Raw genomic sequence first — 17548 nt, forward strand, 5'->3', positions numbered from 1 at the left:
GCAGGTGTTGGTCTTAATTACGTACATGTCGCCAGTTGCATGCACAAGACTGAAGACCAGCTGTTTGTTTCAACACTGGTGCCCTCTGATGGACAAAGAAACCCGACCTCAGTGCCAATCAGCGGTGCTGTTTCCTTTCTGCATTCGTTAAGCTCTGACAATAGCTCAGAATGGAACACGTTGAAGTTTGAAATGTGGTAGTGTCAATCCTGAGTTTCAAGATTCATGTAGTTGTTATTGTGGTTCGGAAAGGATTTTAACTCAGAGGGGATGCAAGAATGTCTGTCATGGCTGATTAGTGATCAACTCTGGTTTCTCCTGTTTTACTTGTATTGTGTAAATAACCAGCATGTGTTACTTAGCTGATAGTAAACCTTAAAATGCTTTTTTCAGGATTAACCACAACGAGCGTTTAGAATTTCTGGGAGATGCTGTGGTGGAGTTCTTAACGAGGTAAATGGGGAATTATTCAACAATCCTCACCTTTGTATTGTTATTGTCATACTATTGGGCTTATTAAGCTTTGTAGCGTCTCCTTTCTGACTGTGCATGTTTGCAATCCTGCACATCTACACACAGCTCTCTTGAAAACTCCTTCAGTGCTGATGATACAACAGGGAAGACCGCAAAATGAAAAACTAGAGTTCGTGTTTCATGGAGTGCAATTTTAAGTTGGTTTGGGCTAGAGATTTTTCAGCTACAGGCAAGTGGAACCTTGCACCCTTTTTTTAAAAGAAAGGTGTTTTTCCTAGCATGCTATTTTATTTCCATGGGTTGGTTTTCTCTAGTTGCAAATGAAAAGCATTTACTGGTAATATTGAATGCATTGCAGTTTTTATATTTTCAGTTATTAGGGCTGTAGCTTCCATTATGTCTGTATGTAAATAAAATAGCCAAGCACAAATGTAATTTATTTAGAAGTAATAACAAAAAAAACATGTTTCATCAAAAATTGCTGCGGTTTTGGTCTGTTTTCAGTATTCTGAAGTCAGTGAACAACACAGAGATATTATCAGTTACCTACATTGGCCCCTTCTTACCTGAGTACAAGAGGCAGGCAGTTTGCACAAAATAAAGGTTATGATCTCTTTTCAGCTGCTTTGTTCTACTGTTTTTAATAGGGGAGTAGTCTTGTTTACTGTACAGCTTTTCTTTAAGCATGTTTGTTATATGAATAGCAAGACTGCCCTTACATCTCCATTTTCTACTAGCCATTAGCTACTCAGTATTAAAAGCTATTAGTCTATAAAGGTCTCCACTGCCCTTAAAGCCCGTGGCCTTTTCTCTCATACATCAGCACAGGCTGAGAAGGTGGAAGACTTGCTGATTAAAATGTCTTGCATTTTTCATTGTCATTGTTCATCAACCATCAATTGACTTTTTGAGCTAACTTTTGTTTCAGTTCAGAAAAAAATGAACTACATTTCTGTTCAATAGAGCATGTAAGCACCTGTTTAAGTCAGATATTTTTTCTAACTCTCTTGACTTCAGGTCTCTTTTTTTTGTGAATTATGATGCTTGATTAAATTGCCTCTAAGTTTCACATCAGTTTTTGCCCTTAAATAATCTTGCATCCATCTGCACTTTTCTCCCTATGTACTCGGTTAATGAAATATACTATTAATTAGTGCCATCCATGGCTTTATTTGTGGGATGCTGAAAACCCTCTCTGTATTAGCTTCTTTCCATCATGGGTTAGATAGTCAGATGAAGTTATTCAGAAATAAATATCCTTTACTCAGATCTTGGTTGGATCACTGAATTACTTTTTTTGTTTCTGTTTTATGAATTATCTTACTTGCATGATTACAAACATCATTAAGGGCAGTTGAAAGCCTGCAATTTTTACTCATTATTTCTTTTTTCTGGGGTATTAATGACTTGCACATTTGATAAATAGACTGTTGAGTTCTATTATTTGGCTTTGCTACCATCTGTTAAAGTGCTGTAAGAAACTTGTAAAACAAGTATCCTGAGTGGTGGTTCAGCCTGAACAAGTAATATCATCACCTGCAGCACAGCCTTCCTTAAGGCCAGCAGTTCCCTTGTGCTTTATTCCTCAGCATCCTCTGGCTGTCAACCTTGCTGAACCCACTGCAGTTGCAGGGTGGAAGCCTTCAGATGAGGGAACTGCATGTCATCGCAGGGATTTAGAAATTATGTGCTGCTCAGTAGAGCAACAGCACTCTTCCACCCCTGTTGCCAGTGCTATCCAGTCAGACATTATTGAGCGTTGTTTTAAAGTTTGTTTCTTTACGGTACTTCAAGAAGTGACCTGTATTACCAGCTGGGAGCTGAGTGAAAGACACAGTTCCCTAGGGGCACATCTTTAACCAAATGCTGACTGCATCTGACTTGGTTTTTGTTTTGCCAGTGTCCACTTGTACTACCTGTTTCCCACTCTGGAGGAAGGAGGATTAGCTACGTACCGCACTGCCATCGTGCAGAACCAACACCTGGCCATGTTGGCTAAGGTACAGATCCATATTTACATCCATAGGTTGAATACTACCCTGTTTCCCTGAAAATAAGACTTACCCCGAAAATAAGCCGTAGCATGATTTTTGAGGATTTTTGAGGATGCTCGAAATATAAACCCTACTCCAAAAATAAGGCCTAGTTACAGTTCATAAAAAAGTCAATTAAAATAGTGTCCAGGCAGCTATACATGTAAAAAAGTAAGCATCTTTTAGAGCCAAAAATTGTATAAGACTCTGTCATATTTTCAGAGCAACAGGTTATTAGTGTGTGGATTACTTCTTGAGGGGTCTGTCTACTTTGAACATCGGTGTTTTTACTGTGTTTTGTGTACAAGATTTGTGATACAGGAATGCTTTTCAATTTGCAAGTAGATTTTAAAGATGAAGTAGGACCTGTTGTTTTCTCCAAAGCATGCTTTAGAAGCAGTAATTTCTGCAGGCAGAAAGATAAGTTTTTAGGATGCTTATGTTGAAGGTATGTCTATTTACCTTTAAGTTGCACAGGTACTAAAGCTGATTGTAGAAATTTAGAGAAGAAAACAAAACAAACTGGTTGTTTATAAAAGGACTTCCTGATAGAACATGTAGGGAGAACATGGCAGGAGGTGGTAGAGAAAGTGGGGGGAAGAAATCATCTTGTCTGTTCCCTAACCTACACAGTCATTTTCAGATCCACTGTGAGCTGTGAAGGAGAAATATGTGAGAAAGGCTTTTGGTGAAAAGTTGTATTGTCTCATCAGAAAGAAAATAATTCTATTCCATTTAGTTCTGTGAATGACAGATCTTTTTACATTTCTACATGATACTGAGGGGCAGAAATATGATACAGAATGTTGATTAAGTCTATTCAAAGATAATTTGGTATTCCCTTATTCATACTTGATTTTGTTAGCACGCTTTTTATGTCAGTAAATCTCAGACTGTTTTTTAATGTATTAAGCTATGCATGCATGTGCACACACATGTCCACTGTGTACTGCTGGTAGTTTTCAAGTGCTCTTTTAGTCTTCTCTGTTCATATTCACACAGTAATTTAAACAAGCATATCCAATCTTGAGACTTTGGCATGATTTCTAACATGTCATCTTTTTGCTCAGTTCTCAGGAGAGGCAGAGGGTAAGAAATGAACACAACCACTTTCCTCCAAAGCTTTAATTATTTAGATAAGCAGAATTGATTGAAATGTTTCAAATCAAGGTTCTGTTTACAAATGTAGTATTAAACTGCCTGACATTTGAATTCATGTTACTATTTTAAAACCTGCATCAGGAAAGCTCATATATTCTTAAAGCTCTGTTCACAGCCTATGTACATGGGAAATTTTTTAATATTTTATTTCAGCATTTTTAAACTATATGTATTTATGTTAGATACAACTGTAAATAATAGATATCTGTGCATTCCTAATTTCTCAACTTACCCTTTTTCCTCGGCTATATCTTATACAATGCTCGTGGTTTCATCTGCTTTAATTAGCCCCTGCAATGTCATGTTGCATTCAGTTTACTTACTCAACATAATTCTCAGCTCCTCAACTTCTCTGTGCATGTGGAATGCTGTTTTAATTGAGGATCAAACAATAAATTTATGTAGCCTCTAAAGGACATTGTAGAAGAAATTAAAAAAAATAATCTTAAACACATTGTGATCAAAAAATGAGAAGCAAAACACATGCAAAAAAAGCTGAATGCAAGCTCTGATAATTGAGATAAGTCATTGGAGGTGGGGGAGGCACACCAGTACCCAAACAACACCTGTTAACATGAACAATGACGGTAATCTGTAGGAAGTCTAAATTCGATATAAACCAATCAATGTTCCACTTTTATGTTGACTCTAATGAGCACTTTCTGCACTTCATAGAGTGCAATGGCACATGGGAAGTGGTAATTCACTGTGTTCTGGAGCACTGAGTAGGCTGTCATTCATTGAAAATGGAAAACTCATTTTTTCCAGTTGAAATATGTCTAAACTATGTACCTCAAACAACTTAGTCTCCACTTTTACCTCTAAAATATACTCCAGGAGGATGAAGTTGAAAGTTGATGAGAAATTAGTTAGTAGAAGCTTACACCCAGTTGGGAAGAACTTATTCTCATACAAACTTTGCAGGATGCACAAATATTTTTTTAAAAGTAAAATAATGCTTTTGTGTCAAAAAATGAATATGTAAAGAGATTCTAGTAGCTCTTACCTGCATTTCTATAGCAGAATTATTGCACATTATGTAATATATCTGACTCACTACCTGAGACTCTGACTGACAAGCAGAACAATGGTTTAGGCAACAGATAAATGTTAATGATGCACTTTTTAAAGGGAAAAGAAAGCTAGGTGGCACTGTGGATTAAAGCATCAGTCTTCTCCTTGCAGTGCCCAGAGACTTTTGTTGCTGCCACCTGTTGATGCTCTTAAGGGAAAAAGCCAGATGTTCAATGGATTATGTCTACCAGAGCTCCTGTTCCTCACTGTTCTACTTTATCTTCTTCTTGGAGGCAAAATCTTTTTCCTCAATGCTAATTCCTCTCCCTTTGAATGTCCCTTTGGTATTTCTTAAGGCAAATCACATGAGGGCAAACTACCATCAAGAAACACTTGACATTGCACCATCCAGCTGGTATCAGGCAATTTTTCTGTCACACCCTCAGTTTTCTTCTTGAACTCATTCCTAAATCTCACTAATAACATGATTTTGGTCTGGCTTCCCTTGACAGTTTGGTTTGATAATTCTTAGCTTTCCCACACTATCACACTCTAGCTACTTGCCTCTGATAACAAATATGAAGTCTTCTAATTTTAGCGTGTGTCTGAGCTGAAACTGTGGAGAAAAGCTTCAAAGTTCCCTCAAACTCAGTTGCTGCATAATAACAGTGTAATTGAGCTCTAGTGACTAGAACTGGTACTGTTGTACTTCTAAAGCTGTGGTTTTAACTCTTTCCACATATTCTGCAGAAGCTGGAGCTAGATCGGTTTATGCTTTATGCTCATGGTCCAGACCTTTGCAGGGAATCGGATCTCCGCCATGCAATGGCCAACTGCTTTGAAGCCCTAATAGGTAAAGCATGTGTGTTTGTGTGGGCAGACAGTTATATTTTAGTATGTCTAGGTGCCATGTTGATTGTGGAGAAAGCATGGGTCTGTTTTGAAGGTGTGTTAGTAAGGGTAGGTGATAGTAAAGCTTCTTAAACCTTCTTTGTCTCTTCCCATCTCCTGCATATATGCTGCCTGTATAGCATGATGACTATGCAGAATTTCGGGGAAAATCTCATCTTCTGTATCCTGTCTCCCATGCACTGAAGATACACTCATTTCATACTGTTGCGGTGCAGCACTTCTGTCTGTCATGGCAGAATTCCACCCCTCGTGTGCCACCAGGGCCTGCCACCCGCACCCGTCTGGAGGGAGGGAGTTCAGCCACCATGTCCTAGCAGGAAAAGTGCAGGCCCACTGCTTCTAGTAGTACTTGACAGATCTGCAAAATGTGGAGTCCCACTTTAGCCCTGCATTTTAAACTCTGCTGCTTGCTTTCCAAATGCACCAGGTGCTCCCAGCCAGGTTACCAGCCCCCTTCCACTGTGCCCAGCTAACGTTGTCCTGTGAATTAAATATGACATTTGCCAAGTAAATATTTTTTTGGTCTTTGCATTCTCCTTGCAAATAAAAAGCATGGCAATATGCTAGGGTTAGTGTAATAAAACTACCAAATCCCTCTCTAAGGGTGAAGGGAAGTTGTGTCAAATTTGCTGCTGGGCATTAAGATGCTGATCAGTGTTTGGCTTGGCTACTTGTTAAATCTATGTTGGAGAAGAAATCAGGACTACTTGACGACAGTTACCAAATAAGTAAACAATAAGGTGGAAATCTGATCTGTTATATCCACACAAGCTCTATTATAAAGAACATATTTTTATAAAACTTTACTTATTTGAATACACAAAGCAAACTAAATATCACTGTTTTGTATTCATATTCATCCAAATGTACTGTATGTGATAGTAGCTATAGGAGTTGTTTAGCCCTGATTCAGGTCTTTACGTACTACAGAAGCTCCTAAACCATTTTGTCTTGTTTCAAAAAATAGATCTTAGGTTGGCTTAGCTGTCAGCAGTTCTGTGCATTCTGCCTTGGGCCAAATTGCATTTCATCTTATCAAGAAATAAGATTTCTCTATTTAACTCTATTTCACTTTCACTGAGTGCTTTGATCTTTAATTTTAAAATAAAATATCGAAAAGGAACACTAGATATATATCTGTGGCTTTGTTCATAAACTTCAGCTTGTCTGGGATATAATGATGAAGGCTATTTGGCAAGCACTGGATTTGCTAAGAGGGCAGGCTTGCTGTTTAACCTCCAATACAAAGTTATTCACAAAGTTAATTGATCAATAAGATTTTTGTCAGGGCCATAGCTAAAATCTGAGAGCTTGTTAAGGGACTACAAAAGTATATGTGGGGTCTGGAGCTCCTACCTGAGAACCTTTGTTAAAGTCTGGCGCTTCTTTCCTGTGATGAAAATAAGAACCAAGATTATAAGCAGGCTGCCTAGGACCTGTTTGAAATTCTGTGATCTCATAATATGCCTCTGGCAAGATAGTCTTATAAACCCCCAAAACTGTTCTCCAAAGAGTCCAGAGAAAGTAGTTGACTTAGGGAGAAATTGAAAGGAAAGAGGAAGGGAAAGACACAGCAAGGCCAACCATGTTCTCCCTGTATGTGGGAACATCGATTCCTTTTCTCTGTGTTCTTCATATAGTTACCTATTCCCTTTGCTTGCATACAGATATGCTTACAAGAAATAGTTTGAGGTTTTCAGGAGCCCTGCTCTAAAGAGTATCAAAAGACAAAATGTTGATACTGAATGTATAAAGTGCCTGTGCAGATACAGTGTATATGGTACACACAAAATATAATATACTAGCACAAATTTTGCAGAGTTTGTTACTAAGGGTCATGTGGCAGGCTAGCGAGGGCTGTATATGGGGGAGGGGGCTGGTTTTGTTTGAGATTGATTTGTTTGTTTTTGTTTGAGTTTGATTTGTTTGGTTTTGTTTTGTTGTGGGGGGTTTTGATTGTTTTTGTGGAGTTTTGTTTTTGTTTTTTAAGTACTTTAATCTCTAGAAACTGAGAGGTGCAGAGGTGCTGTTTCCAGTTCAGACAATGCCTTACTGTGATACTGGGGCGACCCTGAGGTTTGGAATAGTCCTGACAGAATTTAATGTTATTCAAAGTATGGAATAAATGAAAATTATGTGCCAGCTGTTGAAATGTATTTCATGGCTTTCACTGTCTACATATGTGGTATAGTTAGCTGATTACTGGAAACTACTTGTAGAAATAGATAGCTTCTAACCTAATTTGTTTAATCTTTGCTCTTTGGATGTATCGTTTTCTATCACTGATTTAACTATTTCATATTTTTTCTATTAATTTTATGACCATTGATTTATGTTGGTGTTTAAAACACCTTACATTTCTCAAAAAAAGATAGGTATTAGTACAAAAACATACTTTTAAAAACAGATGTATTGGAGATGAACAAGGCAGAGATCTTTGATTTGCCTGTGCTTAGTAATTTTCTAAGTACTAATGCATTATCGACCATTGACATCTTGGTCCCCTCATGCAGGAGCTGTTTATCTAGAGGGGAGCCTAGAAGAAGCAAAACAATTATTTGGACGTTTACTCTTCAATGACAAGGTATTTATATTATTTGAATTCTATTTTAAAAATAACTGAAGGTATGCTTTCTTGTCCATTGTTTTACTTGAGAATCACAAATGAACAGGAATATACCTGCTGTATGTATTTCCTGGAAACTGAATATAGCGTGGTGTGTTTAGGATCACAAGCTGCACTGATTCAGGCAAAAAAAATATTATGTTTCCTCAGGTGTGTATTGTCTTGGTTGGATTAAATAGGGAAGGGCAGGTGACATGGGAAACCTGCAGACTTCCATTCAAAGTGTTGCTCTGACAAGAGAGATGGGTGCTGTGGGGAAATTATGCACATGTCAAGCAACTGTTCCTATTTCATTAGTTAAATCCTCCCACTCCTAAAATTTTTAAACACATCTTTGAAAAAAAATACAGAGGATTGCATCCAATGTTTACCCAATTGCATTATTGAAGTCTGATCTGTTGCAGATATGAAATCTGCATAGTGTGTCTTAAATCACCTTTAGTTGGAATTTATCCTGTATAATGGCTAAGGAAAGTAACCAATACATACTGCTGGGACAATACATGTGACGATGGTGAGGGGATGAATATACAGTGTTTTCCTTCTTGAAAGTCTCTGAGTCTGTGAAATTACAAAGCTTATTAGAAATAAAAGTATTTTGAAGCTTATTTTAACTCAGTGTTCTTTTGCTACTCAGTGCCTGTAGTGAAGGAAGCCTATATTAACTAGAAGAAAGGGGGGTTTCTTTCCTTTTTTAGTCTTTGCCTTTGGTGAAGTCAAACTTGCTACTGAGGAGTACTTGCAAATAAAGTTAGTCCTGAGGCTTAAACAAATCTTTTTCTTCCTTTAACCACTTTTTATTTGGTTAAAGGATTTTCCCACCTCTTTGACACAAGCTAATTGGGAGACTACAGGCAGTTTCAACAGCAAATACATGATTTTAAAAATTAGTTTGCCAGCACTATTGAATTTGCAATAAGCAGAGTCAGCATCTGAAATAGTTCTGTATTTCAAGTAATGACATTTTATTTAGTACTGTGGAATTTGTTAAATGACTCCCTTGAGCATTAAAGGCGCCTTTCAATGTTTGCAGGACCTGCGGGATGTATGGCTTAATTATCCACTACACCCACTCCAAGTAAGTGTATCCCTTTCTATAATAAATTTCCTGGCTCTGTTTTATTTTCAGAGATGCTTTTCCATAGGTTTCCATTGTAATGACATCGCAGAAATTGTGCTAAAAAGTAGCTAAATGAGTGTATATATATTTGCCTTTGTGTTTGGTTTTGGATTTTTTGTTTGTTGTTGTTTATATTTTGTTTTAATAAATAATGAGTGTCTGCCTCCCTGAGGATTAATCATCCACCTTTCCTTGGCTCATGTTTGATATATAACTGTGCTTATACAATAGATCTAGTGAGAGGTAACGTTTTGGTGGCATCTCGTTCATCTTCTCAAAGTTAGGATAAACTGGATAAATGCAGTCCCTTTAGAAAGAATCAACTTGTAAAGGGCAAGTCCTACCTCACAAATTACTACATTTTAGAGGAGACAGAAAAGCATATGATGATGCAGATGTTACTGTCTCCTGGGTTTCCTGAGAAGCTATTGGAAAAGCACTCACAAACAGCTTTTAGAAATGTGTTTTTAAAAAAAGAGGAGAAAAAATATAGGAACCCCAGTGAATAGTGTCAGCCCTTGGAAGATTTAAAGGAGTGGCCGAGACATAAGAAATGGAGAACAGGAGTGAAATGACCACATCTTACAAGGGATGGAAATCGCTGGCAGATTTCCCTGGGGGGTCTTTGCTGAAGTACAGGCTGTTCACATCAACAGCTTAGGGAAGAGGATGAGCAGTGAAGTGGCTGTTTGTTCACAATACCAAATATTTCAGGGTAGCAGGGAAAACAGCAGACTGAAGAATTGCGGTCTGATTGTGAGAGTGCAAGAGTGACTAACTATGGAGTAAAAAAGCAGAAGAAATTCTGTGTAGGTAAATAAAAAGGACTGTGCATGAGGGAGCAAAAAGCAATCTCAGCTGCACATGCAGCTGAACTCCAAACTGACCATTATCACCCAAGTGTGGGATTTTGGTGCTGGAATATGTAATTTTATGAAAATGTCAGCTGAAAGCTCAGTAGCGTTTAAGGAAAAAGGCAAGTTGAGTGTAATCAATTAATAGAAAAGTGAGAGACAACAAGCCAAAAGAGATTTTAATGCCACTTAAAAAAAAAAAAAATGGCTATTCTTACTTCACCTTCAGGCATCCTGATCTGGATGATTCCTCCTCAAAGGCATTGCGACACGAAAGAGATGCCTGGACTGGCTGGCGGAAATGCTTAAGTCATTTCCCAGTTCCAGAAAGCCATTTAACAGTATCACTATACCAAGGACAACAGACAAGAAACTGATAAGGAAAGATACTGAACCAAAATGATAATTTTCATTTTCTTGTGTTATTGTGCCCTTTTGAATTTCATATACTAAGTATGTATTATTGAATTTTTATATATATAGAAGGAAAGTGGGAGAAATAGTTTTGGATTTTGTCTCATCTTGACATGCTGTCAGTCTGCCAGCCCTATTCTAATAATTTTTGAATCTGTTGCTCAGTTGCAAGCAATATGATAATATTAAAAAGCTCGGACACATACAGCTGTATGTGTTTTGTGCAAATAAGTAGGCCATGCTAGCCACATATAGAGACAAGACTATGTATGCAATATGTTATAACTGCTTCAACTGTTACTTTAGATCTCACTTCTTCTTTGAGTAATTATTTCCTGTAGTTTAGCCCTGGTCCCCCACCCCAGCTGGCAGCTAAAACCATGTTTTGCTCACTCACCCCTCCCCTGCCCCTGTTGGGATGGGGAGAAAAATCAGAAAACAAAGGCACAACTTGTGGAGGTGGATGGATACCAGTTGTTGGAGCAAGCTTTGGTTCCATGATTGTCACATTTTATTGAGTTTTGTTCATTCTTCTTTAACCTGCAAGATACTTACTGAATATTGTTGGTCTGATGTATAGTATTATGCAGCAATTGGCATCATACAATTCACATAATGGGAGTATTCTCATCCAGAATCAAATCCCCCTGAGGTACACATTGGATTCTTCCATCCTTCATCATTACCCACCAAGTGCACTCAGGTCCCTGAGTAAAAGCAATTCCACAGATGGGTTTGCTTTTGCTCATCCCTTGATCACGAGCCCATCTGTATGTTGCATCATGGGCCCACTGAGTTATTCACGTTTGTGTTGCCAGTCCAAATCTACCTGAGACACTTCAATCTTGGCAGCTCGGTCCACCTGCGGGTAGTTTTGATGTTTGTCAGTGCTTTTTTGGAATAGCCAGAGCATTTTGCTTTTAAATATTATATCATCTCATCAGGATCCTACAGTTGTTCAGGAGTGAATCTCCAAACCATCAGAGGCAAGAAATTTTCTAGATATCTGCCCATGTTTTCCCACGTGTCATTCCACCCATGACCATCCAACCTTGGATGATATGTCCTTTTGTAACCCTGTATATGACCTGGCACATATTCAGAAGACATAGCAACCAGAGCATGCTAGCTTGAATATCCCCAGGGTGTTCAAAATCCTCCAAAACTGTTGCACCTAAGCCGAAGGAGAAAAGGGAGGTGAAGAAATGAGGGAAAATTCACTCCCTGCGCCCCCATCATCTCCATAGACTGGGTGTGATTGCTAATCAATTTCAAGAGATGGCACCTGAGCTATGGAAATACCAAAGATGTCTTATGAAAATACCAGCAGAGCCATGTAAGAAATTAAATCACCTTATAGGTTGATATTACATGGGACAGCAATATGATAAATCTAATCCTTTTCCCAGATGTTCCCAGCATTGCAGGGAACAAATAGGGCGTGTAGGAATTCAGATGACACAGCCATGTGAACAAACAAAGAAACATCATGACTTAACTAATGTAGTAAACTTTAACACACTCTGGTTAGCTCTGTTGTTATTCCAACCCATCGTTTCTTCTACCTTGCTTTCCAAAAAGGACTGTCATAGTTTAGCCCCAGTTCCCCTTCCAGCTGGCAGCTAAAACCACGAGCTGCTGCTCACTCGGCCCCTGATGGGATGGGGAGGAGAATCAGAAAACTAAGGCAGAACTCATGGGTCGGAACAGGAACAGTTTAACAGAAGATCAAAGGGCAGAAAAAAACCCCAAACAAACAGTAACAACAACAGTAATGGAAGAACCTACAAAAGTGATGGGCACACAGCACAAACCAATCCATGTAGCAACAACCCACCTCTTTCCAAAGTGGTAACCGGGCTCCCAACTGCAGCTCGCACTGAAAAACTGCCCCATTGACCCATCCAAAGCTCACACTGTGAAACGGCCCTACCCTGAGCCGCGACTCTCACCAAAAATACAGGAGTACCAAACTGTATGGTCAAGAATGAGCCAACCCTGACTGCACTGGCCATGCCAGCCAGAGCCAGAGAGACTGCCCCCCCAGCTCCTCCCCTATGTAAATGAGCATGACCTCATGTTGTATCGGTACCCCCTTTGGTTACTTCTGGGTCAGGCATCCTGCCAGTGGAGAAACTAACCCTGTCTCAGCTGACCCAGCATATTAAACAAGACAAAAAGCCAGAGGAAACTGGGTTTTCTCAGTTCAGCTCTTTACAGAACAACTTATTCAGTGTATTTTGTTGCTCTTAGTTTACAGGAGGCTTGCTTTTCTCTGAAAAGTTCTGAAACCATGTCAGCTTGTCATTATTTGCATTTCATTCTGTTTACAGCTGCAGGAGTCCAACACTGACAGGCAGCTCATTGAGACCTCTCCAGTTCTTCAGAAGCTTACAGAGTTTGAGGAGGCAATTGGAGTCATCTTTACTCATGTTCGGCTTCTAGCACGTGCATTCACTCTGAGGACAGTAGGCTTTAACCATCTGACTCTGTGAGTACACAGCAAGTGTCCTCATATAGCTTTGTTGGTCCTTCTGTTAGTATCCCAAGTTGCTTTATTTGTAAACAAATATGGGATGTTATTTCAGTGCAGACTGCAGAGGAGGGCAACGTAGCTGGTGAGGGGCCTGGAGCACAAGTCTGATGAGGAGAGGTTGAGGGAACTGCGGCTGTTTAGCCTTGAGAAAAGGAGGCTGAGGGGAGACCTTATTGCTGTCTACAACTACCTGAAAGGAGGTTGTAGCATGGAGGGTGTTGGTCTCTTCTCCCAAGTAGCAAGTGATAGGACAAGAGAAAATGGCCTCAAGTTTGTACCAGGGGAGGTTGAGATTGAATATTAGGAAAGGATTGTCAGGCATTGGAACAGGCTGCCGAGGGAAGTGGTGGAGTCACTATCCCTGGAGGTGTTTAAAAGTTGTTTAGATCAGATTATTAGGGACATGGTTTAGTGCTAGAGTTAGGTTAGATTATGGTTGGACTCAATGATCGTGACGGTCTCTTCCAACTGAAATGATTCTATGATTCTATCTGTTCTCCAGAAGAGAGTAGAGCAGCTATGTTTGCAAGCCCACCTGGCTCAGTATCGCGTCTGTGACCATAGTCAGTAGTGGATACCTTGGGAAAGACTATAGAAGATGTTAGAGAGCCATCCTGGTGTTTCTTCTGAGCCTCCTGCCTCATTGGTGTTTACACATGAATCCTGAGACAGCAGCAAAACATACTTGGAGGTACATTTGGTCAGAGGAAAGAAGTAAAACCATACTCTTTGGTCAAGTGCAGCCCTTGTGTTCTGTGGTGTGTGGAGCTGCCAGGCCCCATTTTGAAGCAAAAAACAGAGCCGCACCAGTGGTCACCCAGTCCAAGACCTCATATGGGTTTAAACCCTGCTCCCTTTATTTTTTGTGAATGGACAGACCTTTCTCTTTATTGAAGTTGTTGCATTCATTAATTCACTTTTTTATAAGAAGTCGCAGATAAGGACCTTTCCTCTTGATGTCAACTGCTCTTCTCATTCGATTATATGTACCTGCCCTGATTCCTACCCTGATTTGCTTTTTTTCTGAAAGTTGTTGTTACAACAGTAATGAACTATGTTTTCATTTCACCTGGTTAACACTGGAAAAGTGTCTTAAATGTGTTTTGAAATGAGCAAGGCTCACTTGCAGATCATTCTTTATTTTAATTTGTGTGTGCATGCTGGTTTTGTTTTTTCCTTCCTGAGTGCTTATTGATTTTGCTGCATTGATGTCTCATTTTTCAGAGGCCACAACCAGAGGATGGAATTCCTGGGTGACTCCATAATGCAGTTGGTAGCCACAGAGTATTTATTCATACATTTCCCTGATCATCATGAAGGGCACTTAACGGTGAGACTGCCATCAATCATGCTGTCCAGGAAAGCGAGAGTGGGATGGAGACTGAAATTATGGGAGAAGCTAGTGAATTATTCTGAATTTGATTAATAAAAGAAGCCTCAGCAACCAGTGCTCTTAATAAGGCTTTGTTAATTTTAAGTCATGAGCAATGCAATGAATAGTAAATGGTGATTTATGAGCCCACTGCAATAATTTTTGTTCTGTCTGTGAAATGGATCAGTAATTTTAAGGATGTCAGTGATGAAACTGGGAGATAAGACTAGTTCTTGTTTAAAGATGGGTGTCTTGAACCATTGTTTTTAAATAGACACATCACATGACTCTTTTTTATTCATGACTTCTAATCTGTTACACCAGCAACCAGGCAGGGTTATGTTTCCAGATAAGAAGTTTTTACATCTATTTTAGTCTGATTTTCCTGTTGTCTGCAGTGTGAAGCTCCTGTGGTATCTTTTAAATTTAATTTTACTTTTGTTACTCTAGTCTGCTATTGATTACTGTAGCCTTTCAGCCTCTAGTATCGGAGCTCTGAACCACCCAGTTTGGGGATGTTTCACCAATTTACAGCACTTTAAACACAGGATGGTAGTATATGTGTGTTTTTTCCTGATTGATTCATTTAGTACTGCAGCTAGACAGCTGTGGCTTTATATGTGAGGAAGACATTTTCTTAAGCTTACTAAATTTTTCTTTGTTTTGAAGTCTTGACTAGAATGAAAGTATAATACATATATCAGGAATATGAGTTCAGTCTTCTAGTTAAAATTGGAAAGTAGCACTGTAGGTTTCTTAGCTACTCAGAGTGGTTTTCTCCAATCAATAAAGAGACAGCAATGCTAAGTCTCTAGCAGGCAGTGGGTTATCAAGAATATTCTTGGGTATTTGAGCTAAAGCTGTTTATAAGGAAAAAAAGCATATGCTCTGACTAAAAGTAATTTTTCTTCACTAGTTCTTAAGTTTCATTTATATTTGTATGGATTCCTCTGCACTATTCAAGAGACAGAGTAGATAAAGCCTGAACTTTTGAAGTAAAAGTTAAAAGAGAAAGAGCCTTGTCTTATTCATTCTTCAGAGAAACAAAAACATAAGGCAGAAATCCAAGATTGGTGGGGCTTTTTTGCTTTGTAGGTGACTTTTAAGAATGTAGACATCAGTGTTGTTATAGTAAGATAAATCTTTCAAGAACTATTTGGCAAGAAGAGTATGAACTGTTGCTATTAATGGGTGTAAATACTAGATAAATGATCAGAACATCTCAGTGATGCTTAATTTAACGATTAGTGAGCTGGCAAGTAGAACAAGTTGTACAGTCCAGATTTATAAGGGAAACTAGAAAGTTAGAGTGGATTGGATACTGAAAACACAGTAAGATGCAAGGAAGTAGGCAATGCCTAGAATAAAATTTCAACTCCAGGGATGTTCATGCAGTGAAAAAGAAAGTTGTCTTAGAATGTTTTTAAATTTGAGGACACATTAAATAAGATGTGTGAGAAATGAGACTGATGATGTGGGATCTGAAGAGACAGTGCAAACACTGAGCTCTTTCTTCTGTTGTCTGGGAATATACTTATATTTGAAGTAATAATGGAACATAAGCTGAATGGTCTTTGTAGTGTTGAGGACACTTTTGGTCAAGGATAGGAAGATTCGATTTTACTGGCAATGCAGTGGATTCCCAGTGTGTAGTGATTACTTGTCTGTAAATTAACCATACTTAAGAAAAAGACAGGGGAATGTAGTCTTATCTATATAGCCAAGTGATTGGCCAAAAAAGAGGTCAAAATTTTGTTCACAATTGGAAGATGCAGATTCTCCAGTACTGGCTCATGCTGCTGTCATGGGTGGTAGTGTACTGTGTGGAGATGGAAGAATAAAAAATAATTGCTTTGTGATTAGAGTTAAGCTCCAGTTGAACATCTGTCACATGTTACAGCATCTGCAGTGATGCAGGCTGTGTGTTGACAGAGCAGAGGAGAGCTCTAAAAAAGGTGCGGGGAAGGCACAGGTACCATGTCTTCCCCATATCATTAAGGGGAATGCAATTTCTTGCTAGATCACACATGTAGAGGAGACAAATTCTGATACAGAGCAAGTTGATAACCACAGTGCTAGAAGGATAACTGTTTTTTTCCATCTCTAATTCGCTGTGTAGTGTATATATTGCTCTCTGTTTTATGATACTCCTAATCATGATTATGGGTGCCATCAGAAGAAATACTCTGCAAACACACCAAAAGAGATTCTTCTTTTCCCATTACAAGAAACAGATCTTTGTCACATGGTACTGTACTTCTGTCATGTAGGTTCCATATCATACTTAGGATTTTGTTGGGAAAAGTATTGTTTATGTATCTTAAGGACCTAACAGGGAAAAAATTTGGAAAGGAGCAAGTAGAAGACGAGTTTAAGCAGATATTAAGGAGGCAGGTAGTAATCCTGTCTGCTGTCTGCCTGGTTTATGAAGATCAAGGTGTAAATATCTGCTTCATACATCATTGCCAAACAAATTATGAACATACAGTTCTTTATTTATCTGTTGTCAGAGATGAACTATCAAGTGCAGGAAATAAATCTTTATTTTCATAAGCTCACTTGGCATGCTGGAGCCAGGTAGCATATAACTTGGATCTAATAAGCTGAGCAAATGTGAAATGGAAGACAAAGAGAAAAAAAGTGTGTATGCAGATACTAAACTCTACATAACATATAAACAGTGGAAAAGAGAGGCATTCTTTCTCTCCCACCCCCACCTCCCATAAAATCCCTAACTTCTTAGATTAATGCTGTTTAATTTAAAGGAAAAAAGCAAAGAAACAGAAAAAAAAGCTCACCTTAACCAGGTGTTCAAAAACTTGTTTGAAACCCTAAAAATCAAAAATACTCCCTTAAGCTGTATTGGATTGTATCTTTCCCAGAGCTCTATGTTTGTTTAAGTGATCTGCCTAGAGCCAGGGTTAAGCACTTCAGGGAACTCTGCTGGAGAACCAGATGTCCTGAACATCGTCTTACACTGAAAATGTTAGAGCTGGATCTTTGTCACGGATGCACCAGCTCAGCCGAACTGC

The 17548-nt window shown here is 38.8% G+C and overlaps 1 protein-coding gene across 1 annotated transcript in view; it reads left to right on the forward strand.

Annotated features, from left to right (window-relative positions):
• The window catches only part of DROSHA (drosha ribonuclease III), a 73168-nt gene that overhangs the window by 46414 nt on the left and 9206 nt on the right, over positions 1 to 17548 (forward strand). The window contains exons 20-26 of the mRNA XM_080340321.1: positions 394 to 453; positions 2375 to 2474; positions 5433 to 5535; positions 8108 to 8178; positions 9254 to 9298; positions 12942 to 13099; positions 14369 to 14474. Of these exons, the coding sequence (XP_080196447.1) occupies positions 394 to 453; positions 2375 to 2474; positions 5433 to 5535; positions 8108 to 8178; positions 9254 to 9298; positions 12942 to 13099; positions 14369 to 14474 (643 nt within the window). The remainder of the gene's footprint in view (positions 1 to 393; positions 454 to 2374; positions 2475 to 5432; positions 5536 to 8107; positions 8179 to 9253; positions 9299 to 12941; positions 13100 to 14368; positions 14475 to 17548) is intronic.

This window comes from Nesoenas mayeri (assembly GCF_963082525.1).
Source record: "Nesoenas mayeri genome assembly, chromosome: 2".
In the NCBI taxonomy this organism is placed as follows: domain Eukaryota; kingdom Metazoa; phylum Chordata; class Aves; order Columbiformes; family Columbidae; genus Nesoenas; species Nesoenas mayeri.